This window comes from Bos grunniens, chromosome 1, assembly GCF_055505025.1.
Source record: "Bos grunniens cultivar Pamir isolate PY7600 chromosome 1, Bosgru_T2T1.0, whole genome shotgun sequence".
Classification (NCBI taxonomy): Eukaryota; Metazoa; Chordata; class Mammalia; order Artiodactyla; family Bovidae; genus Bos; species Bos grunniens.
In genome coordinates, this window is record NC_141165.1 from 74,305,504 (window position 1) to 74,327,621 (window position 22,118).

Consider the following 22,118-nt stretch of genomic DNA (forward strand, 5'->3'; position numbering starts at 1 on the left):
GAAAGGTGAAAGTTGAGCTAGCAGAGCAGAATGAGATGGGCCCTACCTGCTGAGGTGGTTGTTAACAAGAAGCAAATCAGTGTGCCCTTCTGAACCCAGAAGAGGCTCAGGAGAGGGGGTACGGATTGGGGCTGAGAACTGGGGTTGGGGGAGAAGGGAATCAGAGATGTGTATGAGAAAAAGCCCCCCAGGTCCTTTATCTGATCCAACCAAGTGATTACTCGTATTTTCTCTGCGAGAAATAGGAGCTTTAGTCTCTGGAGAAATGGTGGGGAGGCAATTTTCAAAGAACTACTTATAAAGGTTTCCTAAACCCAAAGGTTGTGAATTTCTAGACTGACAAGAGTCAGTGAGTGCCCAGCACAATGAACAAAAATAGCACTGTGAAATCTCAGAACCTTAGGGAAAGTATAAACCTTTAGAACCACTGGATTTAATAGGAGACATGGTGGGGATGAGGAGAGGGCAATGGCATCTCACTCCAGTACTCTTGCCTGGAGAATCCCATGGACAGAGGAGCCTGGTAGGCTGCAGTCCATAGGGTCGTTAAGAGTCAGGCAGGACTAAGCGACTTCACTTTCATGCATTGGAGAAGGAAATGGAAATCCACTCCAGTATTCTTGCCTGGAGAATCCCAGGGACAGAGGAGCCTGGTGGGTTGCCATCTATGGGGTCGCACAGAGTCAGACATGACTGAAGTGACTTAGCATAGCACAGCATATGGTGGGGATGAGAGTGAGGGGCTAGATTGAAAATGAGGAATAAAGTGAAAGTATATGAGTGGCAGGACTCTGAATGTCAGCACAACTGACATAGCCCCTAGGCCAAAACAATTGCAGACAAAAGGCCTACAAATACTTACATTTTTGTTTCAAAAAAAAAAAGAGAAATCCATCTTTCCCCCACTCATCACCCTACAGTGATCACTTGGTTGGATCAGATAAAGGACCTGGGGGGCTTTTTCTCATACTCATCTCTGATTCCCTTCTCCCCCAACCCCAGTTCTCAGCCCCAATCTGTACCCCCTCTCCTGAGCCTCTTCTGGGTTCAGAAGGGCACACTGATTTGCTTCTTGTTAACAACCACCTCAGCAGGTAGAGCCCATCTCATTCTGCTCTGCTAGCTCAACTTTCACCTTTCCATTTAATAAGCCCTATACATGGACAGAATTTACAATTATGGAATACCTCACTGGCTCCCGGCAATTAGCCTTTTAGTATTTCACTCTTAAATATGAATAGACCATTAAGGGCCACTGGACACAACTGAAGCGACTTAGCAGCAGCAGCAGCAGACATTGGAGGAAACTTGCAACATGGGTAGAGATCAAAACAAAATTGAAACCAAGGAATTCACAAAGTAGCTTTCTGAAAACTTTAGGGAGGAAAATGCTATAATTCTCAAAGCTCAGAGAAGATATTGTGTCTTTGAATAAATGCTATGAAAAGGAAAAGTTGGAGAACAAAAGAATTCTTAGAAATTAAAAAAATAGGTAAATGAATTTTTTCCTACTGGAAAACTGGAGGAGTACAAAACCAAATAGGAGGGATATTATACTACGTCCATCCTTATATACTTACTGAGTTTTTAATTGTGAATATTTTACCTGTACAATTAGATAGGGGAAAGGTTAGAAATAAGAAATCTTGCAAAAAGGTGAGATCATTTAAAAATGGATGATAAAAAAGGATCAATCCAGAAGGTCCAACATCTAGCAGGAGTTGCAGAAACAACAGGAAAAAAAAATGGTAGTAATGTTACTAAATAATTCAAGAAAGTAATGTTGAACTTCTAGATGGGAAGTGCTCACCCAATGCCTAGCACAGTGAATAGCACCAAGGCATATCACCAAGAAATTTGAGAATCCCCAGGGATAAAGAGTACTTCCTAAAGACTTGCAAAGAGAGTTAAAAACAAGTCCTGTACAAATGCTTAAGAAAAATTAAGAGATCAAAGTGATCACTTATAGCAACACTGGAAGCTAGAAGACAATGGAGTGACTCAGAATTCTGAAGGAAAATTATTAATACTTGAAATGCAGAATCATACTCTCTTCAAGTTTCTCCCCAATTAAAAATCTTTTTTTCAAAACTTTTTATTGAAATATAGATGGTTTACAATGTTGTGTTAGTTTCAGGTGTACAGCAAAGTCATTCAGTTTTATACATATATATACTTTTTCAGATTCTTTTCCATAATAGTTCACCCCAAATTTTATTTCTCATGCTTTCAAGGGAAACTACCAAAGGATGTGTTTTAATACTATTGAGGAGCAAATTATTGAGCAAACGGATCCAACACAGAGGAGAGGTAAAGAGGGTTCAGAGAATGATGCAAAGAAGTCCAAGGCTGAGAGCTGTTCACAGACTGAGACAGCCAGCAGTGCGGACCAGAGCAATGGAATGGAAGGGTCCAGAAAAGAAAGCCAATGGGTTATCTAGTACATTTAACTGAATTAGTAAAATACAAATTGAGAAGCTATTAGATTATGTGGAAAGACTTAAGTACACTATATAAAAAAGCAAATGCAAGAGCAAGGCAATGATTAATGCCAGAAAGAAAAGTTGGAAACATTTATAGTCAAAATGTCAATGCTAAGTACTATATTTTCTTAACCAAAATCCTAAGAGGTTAGGGGAGGTGGAGAAAAGGTAAATCCATTCATCAAAATTGGAAATCAATAAACAATGTCTAGAATGCATAAATCAGGGCTTCCTTGGTGGTCCAGGGGTTAAGAATCCACCTGTCAATGCAGGGGACATGGATTCAGTCCCTGGCCCAGGAAGATCCCACATGCCTTGGAGCAACTAAGCCCATGCGTCACAACTACTGAGCCCATGTGCCTCAATTAGAGAAAGCCTGTGCACAGCAATGAAGACGCAGCACAGCCATAAATAAATAAAACTTCTGAAAGACTCACAGAATGTATAAATCAAGAAGTAATACGAGCTTAAAAAATGTACACTAGGGTGAGGGTGGGGAGGGAAATGAAACAGGACTGCTGTTAAATGTTTTCTTAGTATTTGTCTATGCGTGCATATTACTTTGATAAAAATTTAAAGGGAAGATGTGAAATGAAAATATATTCAGTGTGTGAGCAGGGGCTGACAAGTAGGTTGAACAGATTTAAGTCAAAACTTTATTAGACAGGATACAATGAAAAAAAGGCTGTAGAGGTTAGATTATAGAGAGCTTTGAATAGCAAGCTAAGGATATTTGGAAAGTACTGCAAAATGTGGAGAGGTTTCTAACCTGAAGAGGTATCTGAAAGGTCCTTAATCTTGAAATGTGTATTTGGCAACAGTATACAAAATGGAGTGGGAGGAGCCCACACTTGTTACTGTGGCCTAAAAGGACCTATGTGGTCTGGTCCCAGCCTACCTAATTGACACTCATCTACCACCATCATTGTAGTCACAATGACCTTCTTTTTGTTCTTCAAATTTGGCAAGTTTATTCTTGCCTTAGCCCTTATGCTTGTCTGTCCCTCTGCCTAGAATGCTCTTCCTCCGGACCAGACCTTCTTATAGCTGCTTCCTCACTAGTTCTACGTCTTCAGGCAAATGGAAGAGGCCTTGTCTGACTGCCCATATTACTGTTTCCCCTGTTACTATCACATCACTCTGTTTTACTCTTTTTCCTAGCATTTGTCACTCTGAAGTTATTTATTTACAAGCCTGTATGCTGCTACAGTCCATGGGGTTGCAAAAAGTTAGACACTACTGAACGACTGAACACTTTGCCTCCTTCCAAATGAGTGAAGAGCCTGAGAACAGCCTTATCTGCCTTGTTTTGCTCTTTCATGCAGTATGCCTTGCACATAGTAGGCATTCAGTATTTATTAAACAAGTTACCTAAAGCTTAGGCATGAGGAGATCTGTTAGAAACGATTATACTTAGCCCTGGCTTGAGACTTTATGTCCCAGTCAGGCAGGCATCTTCATACTTAAGCTCATTCTGCATTCAGTCCATTTATTAAATCACTACTTCACACTTAGGTACTGAGGTTACAAGAAGGAATCAGAACTCGATCTTGTTCTGTCCTTAAGCAGTTGTCGGGTAGACTCAATGACAGCAGCTATGCTTCTCAGCAGACCCTAAAAGACCAGGTCGATGAGGTCTCTATCCTCCACAGATACTTGGTCAGAACCCTTTCTCTGGGAAGCAAAGCAACCCCTACATTAACGCCTCCCTAGCTGCAGAGGAGCAGCCGATCCCCTTGGGTCCAGAGCCAGGGCCTTGAAGAGTCCGGAAACCCGGCCATCCTGGAGAGATCTATCCATCCAGCCCCTGGGGGCGTAGGCGACCGCCGCCACGCTACCCCCGGGCCTGGGACCAGAGCGCAGGAGCCGAGCCTGGTGGGTGGGCGGGTTGTCCGCGGGTCCGGCGGAGAGCCAGGCCATCTGCCGCGAGGCCAGAACGGCTCGGCGGCAGCCGGGGGCGGGGCCGCGCCGGGGCGGGGCGCGCTGGGGTCGGGGGCGGGGAGTGGACCGGGCCGCGGCCCTGAGCCGGGAGGGCCGCGGCCACCGGAAGAGTCGCCGTAGCCAGCCGAGCCGGGAGAGTGGGGAGCGGAAGCGGCGGCCGCGACGGCGGCAGGCGGCGCTGGGACCCGGGAGCGGCCGGAGAACAAGGGAGCTGGCGCCGCGGCCGGCCGCGGAGCTGGGCTGAGCAGCTGGGCCGCGCCGAGCGCCGCCGCCGCCGCCCGAGAGGCCCGGCCCGGCCTCCCGAGCAGGCAGCGCGCAGGCCTCCGGGCCCGAGGCCGGAGCCATGGGCGAGACCAAGATCATCTACCACCTGGACGGGCAGGAGACGCCGTACCTGGTGAAGCTGCCCCTGCCCGCCGAGCGCGTCACGTTGGCGGACTTTAAGGGCGTTCTGCAACGACCCAGCTATAAGTTCTTCTTCAAGTCTATGGACGACGATTTCGGGTGAGGATGGCTCCGCCTCGCCTCCGGGGGACCCCGGCCACTCCGCTTCTAGGGCCCCACTCGACCAGTTTGGACGCCCCCCTCCCCTTTGCTACGCTGGCTTCTAGCCCTACTCTGGATTCTAGGGGCCACGCGGCCATTCGGCCCCCGTTGGCTTTTTCAGAGGCTGGACTTTCAGCCCCTCTAGGGGCTCCCCTTTCCCCTCTTGTTTGGGACCCTGGCCCCCTAGTTTAAAGGGGACGTTCAACTCCCTAAGAGCAGTCAGTTCCAGCTCAGTCAAGCTCCCTCATCTCCTCAGAAACCAGCGGCCCACACAGACAGACACACCCCCCCTACCCATTCCAGAGCGCAGTCCCCAACCCTCCTGCCAACTGAGCCACCTTTCTAGCAGAGACTCAGGGTGTTTGGCACTCGGCCTTTGCCTTCTCCATCTTTTCAGCTTCACAACTCCGAGCCATATTTGGAATATGGAGCATCTAAGGGCTATGCTGTGGGACCTTGAATTGGCTGGGGGTTGCTCAGGCTGTAAACTAAGGCCTGCAGCTCTGATGTTTACTTAGCTGTCTCCCCTGTCCCCTGTGGGCCATTCGGGATGTTGTCAGGGAGCAGGGCGCCTCACCCCCGAGGAGGAGTCCCCACTAGCCCAGGTGCAGATTCCCTTGCAGAACTGGGGCCTCTTTCCTCCAGATGGTGGCCAAGGAGGAGACCTTGGAAAAGGCCTCAGAGCCTGAACGGGAGGGCCAGGAAGGGTCTCTTGGTGTTCATCCTCCCCCGCTGACGGAGTCTTCTTCCCCCAGCTGCTGGGCTTTGGACAGGCGGAGTTTGGAAGCAGTGACTTCCCCTTTAAGAGGGGATGGAATGTTAGAGCCGGATGGTTCTGTAGCAGCTGGCCTGGGAGAGGGAGCCTGGCCGATCCCCTCACTCCCCGCCCCGCCCCGCCCCGCCCCCCACCCCCCCCGCAACTCCCAGGGGACTGGGGAGGGGGCGGCCCCCACACTAGCCTGCCCCGCAGTAACTGGGCACTGGGCCTGAAGGCCTGCGGGGAAGGCCTTCCTGGGCCCTCCAGGCCTAAAGGCCGCCTCTCCAGCCGTAGCCTGAGGCCTACAGTGCTCTTTAGAGCCGAGGCCCAGAGCTGAGTAAGGGGAGACATTCTTCTCCCTGGTGTTCATCACCCTGGCTTCTCTCCAGGGCCCCTAGCCCTCCTGGCTCTGGGATGCTAGCACCTTCTCTGTCTTCTGCCTGGCATGTTTTAGTGTCACCTTTCCCCCTGGAACTCAGGGTTTGATGATCCCATGAGCTCATATGTGTGAAAGTGCTTTGTAAGGTGGGAAGTACTATGCAGCTTCTAACTGTTCTTGATTCTGTTGCTATTCCTGCCTTGGGGTAGAGTACTCCTGGTGTAGTAATGATTATCTGGCTTCAGTCCAGAGACAGACACCCCTGATTGGAAGATGGTGAAGAAGGATCCATCTGCAAGGGGTGGGAGTGGTGGGGGGACTGGGGGAGATGCCTTGGTCTGTTAAGGGAAGAGTGGAGTTGGAAGAGACCAAGATACTGCCTCAGGGTATGGAATAGGGGAAAATCAGCTGGAGTCCAGTGGGGCCAGCCTGGGGCCAAGTGCCTTAAAGGACTAGGTTAGGCCTGTGTCTCTACCCCCCTATTCATCCCAGAATACACTAGGCCAAGCGCCCCCACCTCCTAAACCTAGACCTCTGTGGGCCACCTCCCACTGTCTTCAGGCTGCTGTCAAGCCAGGCCTAACTGAAGTCATAGAGTGCCCTCATGACATCTACTCATTGTTGACTTAATATCTTTGAGTCCACTGTCAGTCCACTCACTCTTAGTTTGACCCAATCAATAATATGGAACCACAGGTCTGATTTTCTGTTTATATTTCTTTCTAAACTATGTTTAAAAATATTTAACTCTTGAGTTAAACATTCATTCAGATACTCCTGAAATCATCTTGCATTCATCAGTGGTACTTGAGCTTGAACCATCTTTTGCAAAATATTAGAGAAGGCCATTTTAGCAATGTTGAAAACAATGGTAAAAATGAAGTAGAGGAGATTGATCATGTTTATACCCAGAAGGATTAATGATGAGGAGACCTGATAGGGCTATCTTGTCACAGATAACTAATAGCTGATGAATGTGTATATCTATTGGAGCAGGCAATGGCACCCCACTCCAGTACTCTTGCCTGGAAAATCCCATGGACGGAGGAGCCTGGTAGGCTGCAGTCCATGGGGTCGCTGAGGGTCGGACATGGCTGAGCGACTTCACTTTTCACTTTATGCATTGGAGAAGGAAATGGCAACCCACTCCAGTGTTCTTGCCTGGAGAATCCCAGGCACGGGGGAGCCTGGTGGCTGCCATCTATGGGGTCGCACAGAGTCGGACATGACTGAAGTGACTTAGCAGCAGCAGTATATATCTATATTTCATTTATTAAACTTTTTTATGGTGCTTATAGTGTGCAGACACTGATCTAAATGACTTTCAAATCTTTACTCATTCAGATCCTCTTAACAGTCCTGTGGAACAGGTAGTAATATCGTCAGTTTATAGATGAGGAAACTAGAGCACAGAAAACTTAAGTAACTTCCTTATCCTAGGTCACACAGCTAATAAGTGGCAGAGCTTATTAGGAACCTGGCTCCAAAGTCTAAGGCATTAATCACACAACTATAGGTATTATTATCACCATCACTTAACAAATATATCCTCTCTGAGGAAGACGCTGAGCCTCAGCAAACTGTGGAGATGACAGGGCTGCCACTTATCCTAGCCCCATGATAAGGGGTCAGGCAGGGCCCTGTGACCCCTGCTGACAGATGGGGAAGTGGGTCAGGGAAAGAAGGCTGCTATCTCCTCCACCTCTCCAGGGTCACTCACCAGGTTCTGGTGTATAAAGTCTGAGGACTCCCAACCTCCATCTGGTCTTCAGAAATATTTGTCAAGCTCAGGGTAGGCCCGGTCCTCTTAGAAATAAACATTAAACATTTTCAGCACTGAGGAGATGGTGGATGGGAGAACAAGGTACCACCACTAGAGGAGCTGTGAGCCGTGGGAGGAACAGCATGGGCCACAGTGTTGCTCATGTTGCTCCCGGCTCCACATCCCACACTGGCCCGTCTCTGGGCCTTCTACCTGGGGTACTTCTCTTCCCTGATCTTCTGCAGGTCCAAATTCTTTCCTCTGGGTTGTACTTTTGAAAGTTATATTCCTCTTTATCCTTACACCTACCCTGGTCGTAGCCAGGACTCAGTAATACTCAGCAGATGTCTGTCCAGTAAACACATCTGCTGTCTTTACAGCTCTGATCACTTCCACTTGCAGTATACTCACATGAACTGTGTGCATTGGTCAGGTCCTCCAAGAACAGGGCAGGTTCCAGGTCTGATGCTTCTTGAGCACCATGCAATGGCGAGCACAAAACTTAAAGCCCACTGGGCTCTTGGCAAAGGCTTTTTACTCCATTGAACAATGAGTGATAAGCAGATTTGTTTGGTCCCTGCCCTTAGAAACTTACACTTAGTTAGAAAGAGATTATGGATCCTGCAAAAAATTGACAAAGTTAATAACTAGTTTTTAGTGTATGTCTGGCCTATGTCAGGCATTTACAAATCTCACTTACCAGGATGAGAAAGGGCTTGGAAAAGTTAAGAAAATTCTCTAAGAGAGGAGGGCTAATAAGTGGCAGAATTGGAATTTGAACCCAGATTTGTCTGATTCCACTTGGTATGTGTGTGTGTGTGAGTGTATAAGTGCTGTGGAACCCTGAGCCATTCAGCTTCGTGGTGGGAGGGGGAGGCCTGTCTGAAGTCCCCCAAGGCTGCTGAAGATCAGCTGATCATTGTGAGTCAGCAGAGCCTTGGTGACCTGTCGGTGACCCCCAGAAAGAGAGGAAACATCTGTAGTGTGGAGCTGTGTGGTGGGGCCTCCAGGGGGAGGGGGTGGTGGGGACCCAACAGCAGTTTCCCACCACAGGGGTGCTGAGACCCTCTCCAGAGAAAGTCGCAGTCTTTGCCCCATGGCCCACATATCTCCTTTCAATTTGAGCCCCAATTCCCATGGGGGATACAATCTTGGGGTCCCCTGCGATCAGACTGGCTAGTGTGTCTGAGCTATGTCAGTGTCTCTGTTTTCTAGTCTGTTCTGTCTCCAGGCTTTCTGTGGTGCGCCTACACAGGATGATTTGAGCTGCTTTCTTGGGGTTGCTGTGGGGTTGGAAACGTCGGAGGAGTCAGAGCTGAATGGGAGGGAGGAGGGCATGCTCAGCCTTTGAACTTGGCTGTGAGTCCAGGAATGTGAGCATCACTAGGAGCCAAGCACGTCCCTAGCTCTGGGCAGGAGCTGCTTTAAGAACACGGGGGGACTGGGCTTCCCAGCCTCCTTCCTGTCTTCCCTCTCTGCTTGGAGCTCCAGGCACATGTCTTCCTCTTGCCCTGGATCACAGCTTTCTAGTTCTGTGCTCCTGAGATGTCTGATGCAGTCTGGCAGGGGGTGGAGGGGAGGTAGGTGTCAAGCTTTTCTGTTCCCTTTCCTGGCCCCAAACTATAGTTATAATCTGACTTCTTGCCTCACTGATGCACCAGGCCAAACTGCACACCTGAGACTATATGCTGCCTGCCTCGCCTATACCCCGCATCACGTCTCCCACACCCCCACCCTCTACACAGACCCACATCACCTCCATCACTGTATGGAAAATAATGTGGAATACCCTGGGAAGAATATAGGCTTTGGAGTCAGACAAGCTTAGAGTGGAATTCCAGCCCTGACATCTAGCTCTGTAACCTTGAACAAGTTTCTAATTCTATTTCCTTATTCATAAAATCAAGATCATATTGTCTATACAGTGAGGCTGATGTGAAGATTATACATTCTAACTGTAGGGGGATAAGATGGTATAATAGATAAGAATAAAGGCTTTGGAATCAGGCTGACCAGGATTCAAATTCCAGCTCTTCATTAATTATGTGACTGTAGGTGAATTTCTGAACCTGCTGAGCCTTGGTTTCCCCATCTGTATCTATTTTACAGCATTGCTGAGAATATTAAATGAAGTGATACTAGTAAACTGCTTAGCTTAGTGCTTGACCCATAGTACATGCTCAGTAAATGAAAGCAGTAGTTACCAGTGTCATGGTGGCAGTGGGTGATGTTTGGTAAATGCCTTCTCCCCTTCTCTTTTCTAATTTCCTTCAATTCCTCATCCACACCTCCCAGAAGAATGTCAGGATTCCCAAATGAGAAGAGGACAGTAATAAGCATGTGTTTTTTCCTAATTTCGGTTCAGAGGGAAAGATAATATCTAGCACAGGAGAGCCATGTTGGGGGATGAGTACCGCTCTTGAGATTATAGGGGTGATTGCGCTCAATGGGGACAGAGATTTGTCAGGTGTAATTTGCAGTCACTCAATGGCCAGGAGAATGCCCCAGGAAGGCAGCTGGCCTGGGCATGGCTGGTGTCCTTCTGGTGGTGATAGAGATCTGTTCCTGGGTCACCCCCCTGCTCCCATTTGAACAGGCTTATGCTGGTGGTTTGATTCCCAGTTCAGGGTAGAGGAGCCCCTGAGAACTGGGGTTGTATTTCCCACCCCAGAAAGCTCACTCTGACACCCTTCTTTCCCTGCAGAGTGGTGAAGGAGGAGATCTCGGACGACAATGCCAAGCTGCCCTGCTTCAATGGCCGGGTGGTGTCCTGGGTAAGGAGCTCGCCTCAACCCTCTGTCCACCTGCATTCCTGCAGTGAGCTGGATGGAGGAAAGGCATTGCTGAGACCGTGGTTTGATGCTTCAGTATCTGAATCTTCCTTGAGTTTTCTAACTGAACTCTCTCACTGCAGATTCTATAGCCTTGGTGAAAAGTGAGAGTGGTGGGAAGGGGGGAAAGAGACAGAAGTACACACTGGAGACAAAAAGCGTCTCCTATGTCCTTTGTGGCACTTGTCACGTGCCGACCTCTACCTTGGACCTCTGACCCTTGTTCTCTGCCCCCATCCCATTTTGCTAGCCCATGCGTTTCAGCCTCCTCGTCGTCTCAGCTGACCTTGCACAGTCCCGTCTCTTCTCCCCCCATGTCCCCGCTTCATTCTTCCCAAGTCTTCATGCCCTGCCAGAAGCCAGCTAGCCCCTTTTTCCTGGGGTCTCTGTGCCCCAGTACCCAAGCATCTTCTCCCCATCAGCTGGTGTCGGCTGAAGGCTCACACCCAGAACCAGCAGCCTTCTGTGCTGACAGCCCGGCAGAACTGCCACCGCCCATGGAGCGCACAGGAGGCATCGGCGACTCCCGGCCCCCATCCTTCCAGTGAGTGTGACCAGAGGGTGGGGAGAGCCCTGGGGGAGGGCTGCCTCAGCTCAGCTCGGCTGGAGGAGGGGGCCCCCAGCCTGCACCCTCCCCCACCGAGTCCTCTCTTCCCTACAGCCCTCACGCTGGTGGGGGCAGCCAGGAGAACCTGGACAACGACACAGAGACTGACTCCTTGGTGTCTGCCCAGCGAGAGCGGCCACGCCGGAGGGATGGCCCAGAGCACAGTGCGTCCTCCCTGAACCCACACCTTCCCCACCCCCAACATCTCTCCCTGCCCCTTCCACCCAGCTACCCAACTCTCTGCCTTCCTTCCTGAGCTCTGGATAGGCCTGGCCCCAGTACAGCCCCTGGCTCGTCCCTCTCCCCTCCTTCTCTCCTTCATCAAGCACTGTGAGCCCAGCTGCCTCCATCCCCTGCAGCAACCCGGCTGAATGGAACTGCCAAGGGGGAGCGGCGACGAGAGCCAGGGGGTTATGACAGCTCCTCCACCCTGATGAGCAGCGAGTTGGAGACCACCAGCTTCTTTGATTCAGATGAGGATGATTCCACCAGCAGGTGGGGCTTTGGTATTCTGGGTACTGTGGGATAGGTGACCCGTAGGAGCCCTGAACCCTGAGGATGCTGGGCCCCTGTGGGGAATGTGGGCTTTGTGGTGGGGACCCGGGCCCTGCGATGCCTCTTATGGGATAGGGCTGGGCCAGCCTGGTGGGGAACGACTGTGGGCCCCACAGGTTCAGCAGCTCCACAGAGCAGAGCAGCGCCTCACGCCTGATGAGAAGACACAAGCGGCGGCGGCGGAAGCAGAAGGTTTCCCGGATTGAGCGGGTATGGGGCCAATATGCTGGGGTGGGTGGAGCAGACTGAGCCCCCCTGCCCACAGCAAGACGAGAGTTTGTGCTTCCTTCGACCCCTCCCCTTGGGTCAGGGTATAGCATCCTAGAGGGGAGGTGGTGCTGAGGGCTAGCCTTGAGGAAGAGCTCGGTGGGAGCAGTGAGTTCCTGCCACCCCTGCCTGCTGCTCAGGGCCTCTGTCTATTCCAGTCTTCGTCCTTCAGCAGCATCACGGACTCCACCATGTCACTCAACATCATCACCGTCACTCTCAACATGGGTGAGTCTCGTGAAATGACACTTTCCAGCACCTGCTATGTGCCAGACACTGGGAGTGCAGAGAGACACATGATATGTTCCCTTCCCTCAAGGAGCTCTCTTTCATAAGCATAAACTGCTACATACACTGATCCGTTCAGTATCTCACGATCAGAGCTATGACAGAGATAAGCACTATGGAAGCAGAGAATGGCATCCAGGAAGGCTTCCTAAAGTGATTCTGATGCTTCCCCGCTTCCCGCTGTCCATCCCTTGCATTCTTGGTCTCTGATTTCTGCCCTAGGTGTTCTTCTTTAGGAGGTAGCAGGATGTAGTGAAAAGAGCCCCAACTTTGGAATTTAAATCTGAGTCTGAATCCTAACTCTGCCACTTCATGGCTTAGAAAAGTTGCTCAAATTCTCTGCACCTCAGTTGTCTGCTCTGTAAAACAGGATTGAGTCCCTACCTCATAGCCAGCAAGGATTAAGTAAAAGTATGTTTGAGTATGCAGAATACAGTGCCTGATTCAAGTTCAATAAATGTTAGTTCTTGTCCTTTTCTACCCTTTTCTAATGAAGGGCTTAGAATTTGGGTAGGAACGTTGTTCCTGTCTCAAGTTTTTATTACTCCCTATAGAAAAGTATAACTTCTTGGGCATCTCCATCGTGGGCCAAAGCAACGAGCGTGGTGATGGAGGCATCTACATCGGCTCCATCATGAAGGGTGGGGCCGTGGCTGCTGATGGACGCATTGAGCCAGGAGACATGCTGTTACAGGTACCATTGCCCACCCTGGGTGGTGATATGGATGGAGACGGGGAAATGTCCGCACCCTCTGTATCCTGATTCTTGGTATGGGGAAGACCCCCAGCCCTCCAAATTTAGCTTCCCTACCATCTCCCCAACACAGCTGCATATTCCACTCCTGGTCCTTTTTCCCAGGTAAACGAGATCAACTTTGAGAACATGAGTAACGATGACGCAGTCCGAGTACTTCGGGAAATTGTGCACAAACCAGGGTATGGATGGCATTGGGGAGGAGAAGAAAGATATTTCTCGCTAACAGGGAAGGGGCTTGGTTTGGCCTCCACACATCCTGCCCTCACTAGGGACACCCTTGCTTTCAGGCCCATCACCTTGACTGTAGCCAAGTGCTGGGACCCAAGTCCACGTGGGTGCTTCACACTGCCCAGGAGTAAGTGGATGGGAGACTGGGCCCTAAAGCTGGTGCCTAGCATATGTGAACCCTGTCTCTCCTTCCTTCTGTGTTACCCTGAACCTCACCCCTGACCCCTATAGGGCCAGGCAGTGGGCAGGGTGGGTAGTCCCTGACTCCTCATCCTCCCCGCAGGTGAGCCCATCCGGCCCATTGACCCTGCGGCCTGGGTCTCCCACACTGCAGCCATGACCGGCACCTTCCCTGCCTACGGCATGAGCCCTTCCCTGAGCACCATCACCTCCACCAGCTCCTCCATCACCAGCTCCATCCCTGACACAGAGCGTGAGTGTCCAACCCTGACCCCTGGGCCCAGCACAGGACCAGCTGGAAGGGACTGCTGAAGGCCCACCTGGAGACTCTTGCTTGAGCATCCCAGGGAGCTGGAGAGGAGAGTCGGTCTGTTCCAGCCACCTCACTCTCCAGTTTCCCTCAGTGGACACTGACCCTCACCAAACAGTTTGTTTCTGAACCTGTACTGAGCACCCATAAGCCTCAGTTTCCTCTTGTAAAATGGGACTGATGATATGCACTTTACCAGGCTTCTGGGGTTTAATAAGAGGATACAAGTAAAACATCAAGCACAGTGTGTGGCATAAAGTAATCACTCAGTAAATGACTGCCTTTCTATTATCACAGCATACATTATACACTGGGCTAAGCACCTTCATTTACATTATTTAATTCTGTCTTCAAATATCCCTGTAAAATAGATATTAAAGTCCCTATTTTTACAGAAGCGGAAACTGAGCGTCCAAAATGTTGGTAGTTTGCCTGACATTGGTCCATGTTATTAGGCAGTAGTGCTGGAATGCAAACTCCTGTGTACTTGACTCCATAGCCCCTTTCTGCCTCACCATTCTACCTCCCACCCCCAGGCCTAGACGACTTCCACCTGTCCATCCACAGTGACATGGCTGCCATAGTAAAAGCCATGGCCTCCCCTGAATCCGGGCTAGAGGTCCGTGACCGAATGTGGCTCAAGATTACCATTCCCAACGCTTTCATCGGTGAGAGGGCCCCATGGTGGGATGAAGGATGGGGTGGAAAGTGGTGGGGCGGGGCAGGCCAGGACCCAAGAACTCCCTTGGGCCACCCCTTGGAGTTGGAATCAGCACCAGCCTCATGGCTCCTGTGAGGTCAGAAGAGCCCAGGTCTGGTGGGCCTCCAATCAAGTGGCAGCCTTGCCCTCAGGCTCGGATGTGGTGGACTGGCTGTACCACAACGTGGAAGGCTTCACTGACCGGCGAGAGGCCCGCAAGTATGCCAGCAACCTGCTGAAAGCTGGCTTCATCCGCCACACTGTCAACAAGATCACCTTCTCCGAGCAGTGCTACTACATCTTCGGCGACCTCTGTGGCAGTACGTGCCTCCCCAACCTCCTTGCCCTGTCTCCTGGTTGAAAGTGGGAGTTGCCTGGTTGGATGTGGCAGCAGACTCTAGGGAACCCAGATTAGGGGGCAGCAGAGCTGGGGGAGCCTCAAGACCTGACAGTTCTGTGCGGTAGAGGCAGAGCCCAGACCAGTTCTTAGGCAGAACCAGTTCTTCTTCACTGCCCTGCCCAGCCCCCTTGGGGCTGGCATTTTCTGAGTGCCTGCTCTGTGCCTGGCACCATGCTGGTTGTTTCTAAAGCATCATCTCACTCTCACTCAATCCTCACAACCTCCCTAAAGCCCTTGGGGAGATGATTCTGTTTTCAGATGAGGAAACTGAGACTTATATAAGTTAAGTAGTCCACTCCAGGTTTCACAGCTGGAAGCAGAGAAGCGAGACCTTGAGTCTAGGTCTTTCTGGCTCCAGAGCCTTTGTTCTTCCCACATCAAGGCTGTCCTAGGTGTACAGTGCTGCAGAAACATTGCCGCAACAAGGCCAGTCAGAGTTCCTAGCCTTGGTTCCTGCTCACGCTCACAGCAGATTCCACTAAGACAGAAACTGGAGCTGGCCTGAGGCCTCAAGTCCCCAGCTTCCTCAGACCCCTGAAGCTATGCCTCACACTGAAGCTGGAAAATCTGACAGGGCCAGCCTGTAGAGGACTCTGCAAGCTGTATCAAGGGATCTGGACTTGATCGTGAGACAGTACAAAGCCAGTGAGGGTTCTTAAGCAGGAGAAGTCTGTAGGGAAGCCCCATTCTCCAGAGCCAGTGGACAGCCTTTGGAGAAGGGAGTCCTCAAAACAGGACAGCAAGGCTCAGAATTGGAAGCTGAAGCCCAGCCTCAGAAGCCAGTTCTGCCTCTGCTTCAGCTTAGGTTCAAGGGACTAGAAAGGCTGTTCTTGTGGAGTACAGGTCCCTGCATGGGGGGTAGTGTCCCTGGCCCTCAGCAGCTCCAGCATGGCCCCATGGAAGAGGAGTAATAGATGCATAAGGCTTTGGAATTAGACAGTTCTGAGTTCAAATTTTAGTTCCACCCTTACTATGTGAACATGAGTAAGTGACACAGCCTCTCAGTGCCTCAATTTCTTGATCTGTAAGATGGAGTTAATAGTAAAACATATCTCAGCTTTGTTTTGAGAATGATATAAGCTTAATGTATATAATGTTTTTAGCACCATGTTTGGCCCACAGTAATTGCTCTAAAAAAAAAATAGCTTACCCATTTATCATATATTTAATTGATTCACTGAAGAACATTTTTTCACATGTCAATATCTGAAATTGGAGTGCATCTTATAATCAGTGACTCCTTAGACTCAATCAAATATTATTATCATCATTTAGGAGAAGGCAGCCCTGGTCCCAAACCTTCAGAGGTACATAAAGCTTCTCAGGATAGCTGTGGCTTTTGCTTAGAGATACTGTGAGATACTGTCATCCCAGGGGCATTCTGGTCTTCTACCCATGGACCAAGTCACCAGAAGCTGAGCTCAGGGAGATGCTCGCAGAACAGGCCTTTTCCTTTGTACTGGCTGAGGTCTCCTCAGCTGGGAATATGGCAAGCTCAAAGGGAAGAGCTGGGGACTTGGGTAGCCCAGGAGCACACGGTCACTGCCCATGGGACGACAGCCTCGTGGCTGAAGTAGTCACCAAGTCAGCTGTCTGCTTCCTCCCACCACCACCACTCATGCTAGCTACTGGCCTTGACCGGTGGATGGTTTGGCTGGTAGACTTCATCAGCTGCCTCAGCTCCCTCTCCTGATTCCTCCTCCCATATAAGTTTGGGTCAGGTCCCTTAAGGGCTGGGATCAAAGGGCTCAGTCTGGATCCAACAACTGGCCCCTAGGGCAACTGCAGCTCTCTCACAGCTCTGGAACCTGGTACAGATGGGGTGTGATCTTAGTCCTAAGTGAAAGAGGAGGGCAAAATTTCACCTAAATTTCCTGAAACTACTCCTTTCTTACTAATGCCCTCATCTGGAAAGGTAAAGGTAGCAACTCTGAGCTTCTACAATTCAGGTTGACCTCTTCTGGCTGGTCATTTAACCTCTCTGGACTTCACTGTACTCATCTGGAAAAAAAAAAATGTGACTAAACATACCTTCCTCATAGGGTTGTGGTAACATTTGCATGATATAGAGTGCTTCGTATTGTGCCTGATAAAAGGCAGGTGTGCAACACCTGGTGGCTATCTGGTATTTCAGCTCCCATATTCCCCTCCCTACCTTTTACCCTCTAAGCGAACTGAGGAGAAAATTGCCAAATAAGAATTTTGCCCCTTCTTCCAGCCCACTGAGGAAGCAGGAGAAACTGGGCATCTGACCATCTGAAGTGGTGACTCGGGACCTTCCAAGGGATGGTTTTCTCTGGGCCTGTCTCTGCAGGGTCTCCCTTCCTACCACCTTTGGAGGGTGGCAGAGGGGGTCTGAAGGAGTGAGCGATCTCTGGCCTATCCCTCCTCCCATTCTGGCAGCCACTGCTGTCGCTGTCTTCCCAAGCACATCCACCCAACCTAGGCTGGGGATCTCTCTGCTGACTAAGGGTGCGGAGGCATGGGACAGAACTGGCTCATGCGTCCTCGGCTTCCCTCCACCCGACCTAGGCTGGGGATCTCTCTGCTGACTAAGGGTGCGGAGGCATGGGACAGAACCGGCTCATGTGTCCTTGGCTTCCCTCCACAGACATGGCCAACCTCTCCCTCCACGATCACGACGGCTCCAGCGGCGCCTCCGACCAGGACACGCTGGCCCCTCTGCCGCACCCAGGGGCCGCTCCTTGGCCCATGGCTTTCCCTTACCAGTACCCGCCGCCCCCACACCCCTACAATCCGCACCCAGGCTTCCCAGAGCTGGGGTACAGCTATGGCGGGGGCAGCGCCAGTAGTCAGCACAGTGAAGGTAATGAGGAGAGGGCCACGGGCGAGCCCCAGGCTTCCTCCGCAAGCTCTGAGTGTCTCCCACCCCGTCCCTGCCTGTCCCCTGCAGGCAGCCGGAGCAGTGGGTCCAATCGTAGCGGCAGCGACCGGCGGAAGGAGAAGGACCCTAAGGCCGGGGACTCGAAGTCGGGCGGCAGTGGCAGCGAATCGGACCACACGACCCGCAGCAGTCTGCGGGGGCCGCGGGAGCGGGCGCCCAGCGAGCGCTCGGGTCCTGCCGCCAGCGAGCATAGCCACCGCAGCCACCACTCGCTGGCCAGCAGCCTGCGCAGCCATCACACGCACCCAAGCTACGGCCCCCCTGGGGTGCCCCCTCTCTACGGGCCCCCCATGTTGATGATGCCCCCACCGCCCGCGGCCATGGGGCCCCCGGGAGCCCCTCCGGGCCGCGACCTGGCCTCTGTGCCCCCCGAACTGACCGCCAGCAGACAGTCCTTCCGCATGGCCATGGGAAACCCCAGTGAGTTCTTCGTGGATGTGATGTGAGCAGGGCCCCTCCCCCACTACCATCCTACCCCGCCCCAGGCTGGCTGCGTTCCTCTCTCCGTCCGTCTTTTTTATTTTGTCTGGTACCTGAAAGGGAAATAAATGGAACTAAATCCAGGCGCGCTAACTGCTCGCTGGGTGCAGCGAGGGTGGGGTGCACCCACTGATCAGCAATGCAGCCCTTAACCTGCCACCGGCCCCAGCTTGTCCCTCTGCCCGCTAACTGCTGCGCAGGACTTCCCAGGATCTTTCATGTCCCCTGGGACCCAAATGGCTAGTGCTGCTCCTTACCCTCCCCCAACCCCCCACACACATATTTCAAGAATTGACCCCAGAGGTGCCCTTGAAGACCTGCACACCCCTCTTCCCAGTTCCTTTTCACCATTTAGCAGCATCATCCCTCTATTAATCTTGCATGCATGCCAGTTTCTTGATTTTTTCCCTTAATACTAACACCAAAAAAGACTTGCTTCATCTGCCTCTCCTCCTAACTGTCCCCACGTACTGCCTCAGCCCTGCACCCTAGAGCTGCAGTTCCCTCCAGTAACCATCCATACTAACCCTACCTGTGCTTAACCTTAGCAGAAGCCCAGAGGGCCCCCTCAGTTGCTTGAGCTGCTAGCAGATCCCAGGGAGCATCTCTGCTCTGCACCCAAACCTACACCCACCCCATGCCTGCTCCGTGTGCTGGTTCCTTCAGACCCCTAACCCTACTAATCAGCAGGCTCATCTCACCTCTGGGCTGAAACATTTCTTTTCTTTTCTTTTTTCCTCTCCCAATTTTTCCTGGGCCTGGAGCAGCCAAGAATTTCGGGCTGTTTGACTTTCTGTGAGTCCCCAGCGAGAGGAGGCCCAGCCTCTGAGGAGACCAGGAACCTTGCTTCAGCAGCCCCTCAGGGCTTCCCAAGGATATTCAGCCCCCATACCCACACTTCAACAAACACGTCAAGTCACTAGACTTCTGAGAATCACCCCAGCCTCTCACCCACCTACGAGAGCCTCTGTTCCCCTTTCCCCAGAGAGTTCTCTGCTCTCTCATTCCCTCTCTCCCTTTTTCTCCCTCTGTGTCTGCCTGTGTCTGTCTGTCTCTCTCTCACACACACACGTGCCTATGCAAGTTCACTTAAGCCTCAGGGCTGGTCCCTGACCAGAGGGCTGGACCCTCTCTCCCAGTCCTCTCCCAAGTTGTGGGGCTGGTCCCCTGACTTTTTTCTCTTCATAGCCCTCACACCTCCCGCATATGTCCCCATCATCTTCCTATCTGAATAAAGCCCATAAGCTGAACTCAGCACAAGATACCCCAGGCAACTAACAGATTGTTCTCATTCTGTCCCCCACACCCTTCTGTGTTTTCACAGTCATCATGATAACTCAGAGCAAGGTTGGGCAGGAGGACTTCTGGGACTTAAGATAGAGTGCCAAGTTTTGTGGGGTGGTTTTTTATTTATTTATTTTTTTCTTAACCTTATTCTCCATTTAAACAAATCACAACTTTCTCTATGAGCCTCTTCTATAAATTCTGGCTCACCTAGGCTTCCATATTTTTAGACCTGGGGTGTCAAGAGTAAGATGAAGTCCTAAGCTCCCAAGTTTTGGTGTAAACCAGGGTAGGGGTATTTTGGCATTCATTCATTTAACAACTATTCCCGGGGCGGGGTGGGGGGGGGGTGGGGGGCGTTGGTGCATAAGGGCTGTGTTAGAAGTGTAACTCAGTCTTGTCTTCCTTCTGGGAGCTCTAGGTTTGCTCCCAGCTCAGACCATGGTTGCCTCTAGCCACTACTATGGGGCTGCCTCCTGTACTTCTCTTCCTCCTCTGGTTCTGCCATCTCTGACTCTCTTGAGGATTCTTCCCCTATTGCTCATGCCTTCGGGGTCCCTGTATTCCATCATTGGTCCACTTCTCTTTCCTCTCTATTTACTCCCAAAATAGAATCATCCATCCTGATGTCAACTGCCATTGATATGCTGGTGATTCCCAAATATATATCTCAAGCCCTAACTGCCCTTTATCTTTAGATCTGTATTTTTATCACCTGCTGGATATCTCCTTGGACATGTCCAGATGGACTCAACTCTTTCTGTCCCTACTGCCAAGTATGTTCCTCCTGAATTCCAATCCTGGTTACATTCATCACTCTTCATAGGCTCACCAGCTAGAAACATTTTATGGGCTTAAATTCCTTCCCATATTTTACTAGTCAGTATATCATATCCATTCCACTCCAAGTTTTCTTGTTTTTGGCCCTTCTTCTCCCCTCTGCCTCTACTCTAGTTCACAGGAGCTTGGGATTTGGAGTCAGGTTATTCTGGGTTTGAATCCCAACTCTACTACTTTTTGATTGTGTGATAAGAGAGTTATTTAATCTCTCTGAGCCTCAGTTTCCTCATATATAAAATGATAATAATACCTACCTCACAGGGTTGTTGTGAGGATTTAAATTAGATATTGTACGAAAAGTGCCTAGCACAGTGCCTGGCACACAGTAGAATAGGTGCTCAATAAATGGTAGCTATTATTATTACTACTACTATTATTATTATCATTATTACTTACTCTAAATTGGTAGAGGGGTTGGGTATGTGCTGAGACTTCCCTGGTGTCTCAGACAGTAAAGCGTCTGCCTACAATGCAGGAGACCCGGGTTGAATCCCTGGGTTGGGAAGATCTCCTGGAGAAGGAAATGGCAACCCACTCCAGTATTCTTGCCTGGATAATCCCATGGACGGAAGAGCCTGTTAGGCTATAGTCTATGAGGTCGCAAAGAGTCGGACACGACTGACTTCACTTTCTTTAGGGTATGTATTGAGGACAAAGCTCCTAGAAAGGTAGGAGTAAGCCTTGAGTGCCGGTTCAAGAATTAGACGTGCCTGTATTCAGTCACTTAATGGCCTAAGACTGTGACCCTGATCTGTAGGAGGTCAGATTTTCATCCTGCCATATTCTGGTTTCTAGCAGGAGAATGCTAGGAATAGTAGGATTTGCAACTAGTCTTGCCCTTTCTTGCCCTTGCTTCCTCTCATGATGGGCTCGGCCCTGCCTAAGGAAGGCAGAATGGTATCTCTCCCTACAGAAAGAGAAGAGCCAACAGATGTTCTTCAGGTCCTGCAAGAGCCAGGCAGGCCTTTCATGTGCTAGGATTGGCTCTGCCTCCTCTTAGCTTGGATGTGAAGGTTATTCATCAAAGAAGGGATTTCAAATACCATGTCCAGTTAAACTCAACTTGCCAACAGTTTTCTAAGCCACATATATGCCTGTCAGTAGAAGACACACAGGTCCTGACCTTGAGGACCTCATAGTCCCATAGGTATATAGTTGAGGTAGAACACAAACATATTTTGAAAAATTTTAGCTTTTCTTCTAAATATTTGATGCCTTACTCCCTGCCCCCTACCTTAAGTCTTGATTCCTGGGAAAAGGCTCATGTCTAGAACAAATATACGATGCAAAAAAGCTTGGGAAAATCAGAGGTGATGTTATAAAGCAGTTAACTCAGCACAAACACTTATACTGCCAGTCCTGTGTGTGTGTGTGTGTGTGTGAGTAAAATGACAATCAGTCCTCGGACTCTGGAGACTGAAAGGCCTACAGCAATCCAAGGCTTAACAGATGGGCTTCAACAAATGGCAGTAATCCTCTGAGGCTCTCACAAACTCTGAAAGACGAACAAGAGGGATTGCAGAGACTACAATTCCCAGAACGCTCAATGAGGAAAAGGAAGTGAGCATAGCAGCGTATTGCGGATTGTGTATTTCGGGTGGGGCCGAATAAAGCCCCT

The 22,118-nt window shown here is 50.5% G+C and overlaps 1 protein-coding gene across 2 annotated transcripts; it reads left to right on the forward strand.

The window, feature by feature from the left end:
* Nucleotides 1–4,537: 4,537 nt before the first annotated feature.
* On the forward strand, nucleotides 4,538–20,870 carry DVL3 (dishevelled segment polarity protein 3). 2 transcript variants are annotated; one of them, XM_086396630.1, is made up of 16 exons: nucleotides 4,538–4,928; nucleotides 10,573–10,642; nucleotides 11,122–11,243; nucleotides 11,361–11,470; nucleotides 11,666–11,801; nucleotides 11,978–12,071; nucleotides 12,287–12,356; nucleotides 12,971–13,110; nucleotides 13,276–13,352; nucleotides 13,461–13,528; nucleotides 13,685–13,834; nucleotides 14,428–14,559; nucleotides 14,744–14,911; nucleotides 17,603–17,818; nucleotides 17,906–18,316; nucleotides 19,144–20,870. In XM_086396630.1, the coding sequence occupies exons 1-16, from the start codon at nucleotides 4,768–4,770 to the stop codon at nucleotides 19,173–19,175; spliced, it is 2,157 nt and encodes a 718-aa protein (XP_086252756.1). In that variant the 5' UTR covers nucleotides 4,538–4,767; the 3' UTR covers nucleotides 19,176–20,870. The 2 variants fall into 2 exon arrangements, 1 of the variants encoding a protein (XP_086252756.1); XR_015162572.1 differs by lacking the exon at nucleotides 19,144–20,870 and having other exon boundaries at nucleotides 17,210–17,818; nucleotides 17,906–18,459.
* Nucleotides 20,871–22,118: the final 1,248 nt, after the last annotated feature.

Bases quoted from the DNA above. Each gene is read 5' to 3' on its own strand.
- DVL3 (XM_086396630.1), top strand. From the start codon at position 4,768: ATGGGCGAGACCAAGATCATCTACCACCTGGACGGGCAGGAGACGCCG. The intron at 11,802-11,977 runs GTGGGGCTTTGG...TGGGCCCCACAG, and splicing joins GAGGATGATTCCACCAGCAG to GTTCAGCAGCTCCACAGAGC. The intron at 12,357-12,970 runs GTGAGTCTCGTG...TACTCCCTATAG, and splicing joins CACCGTCACTCTCAACATGG to AAAAGTATAACTTCTTGGGC.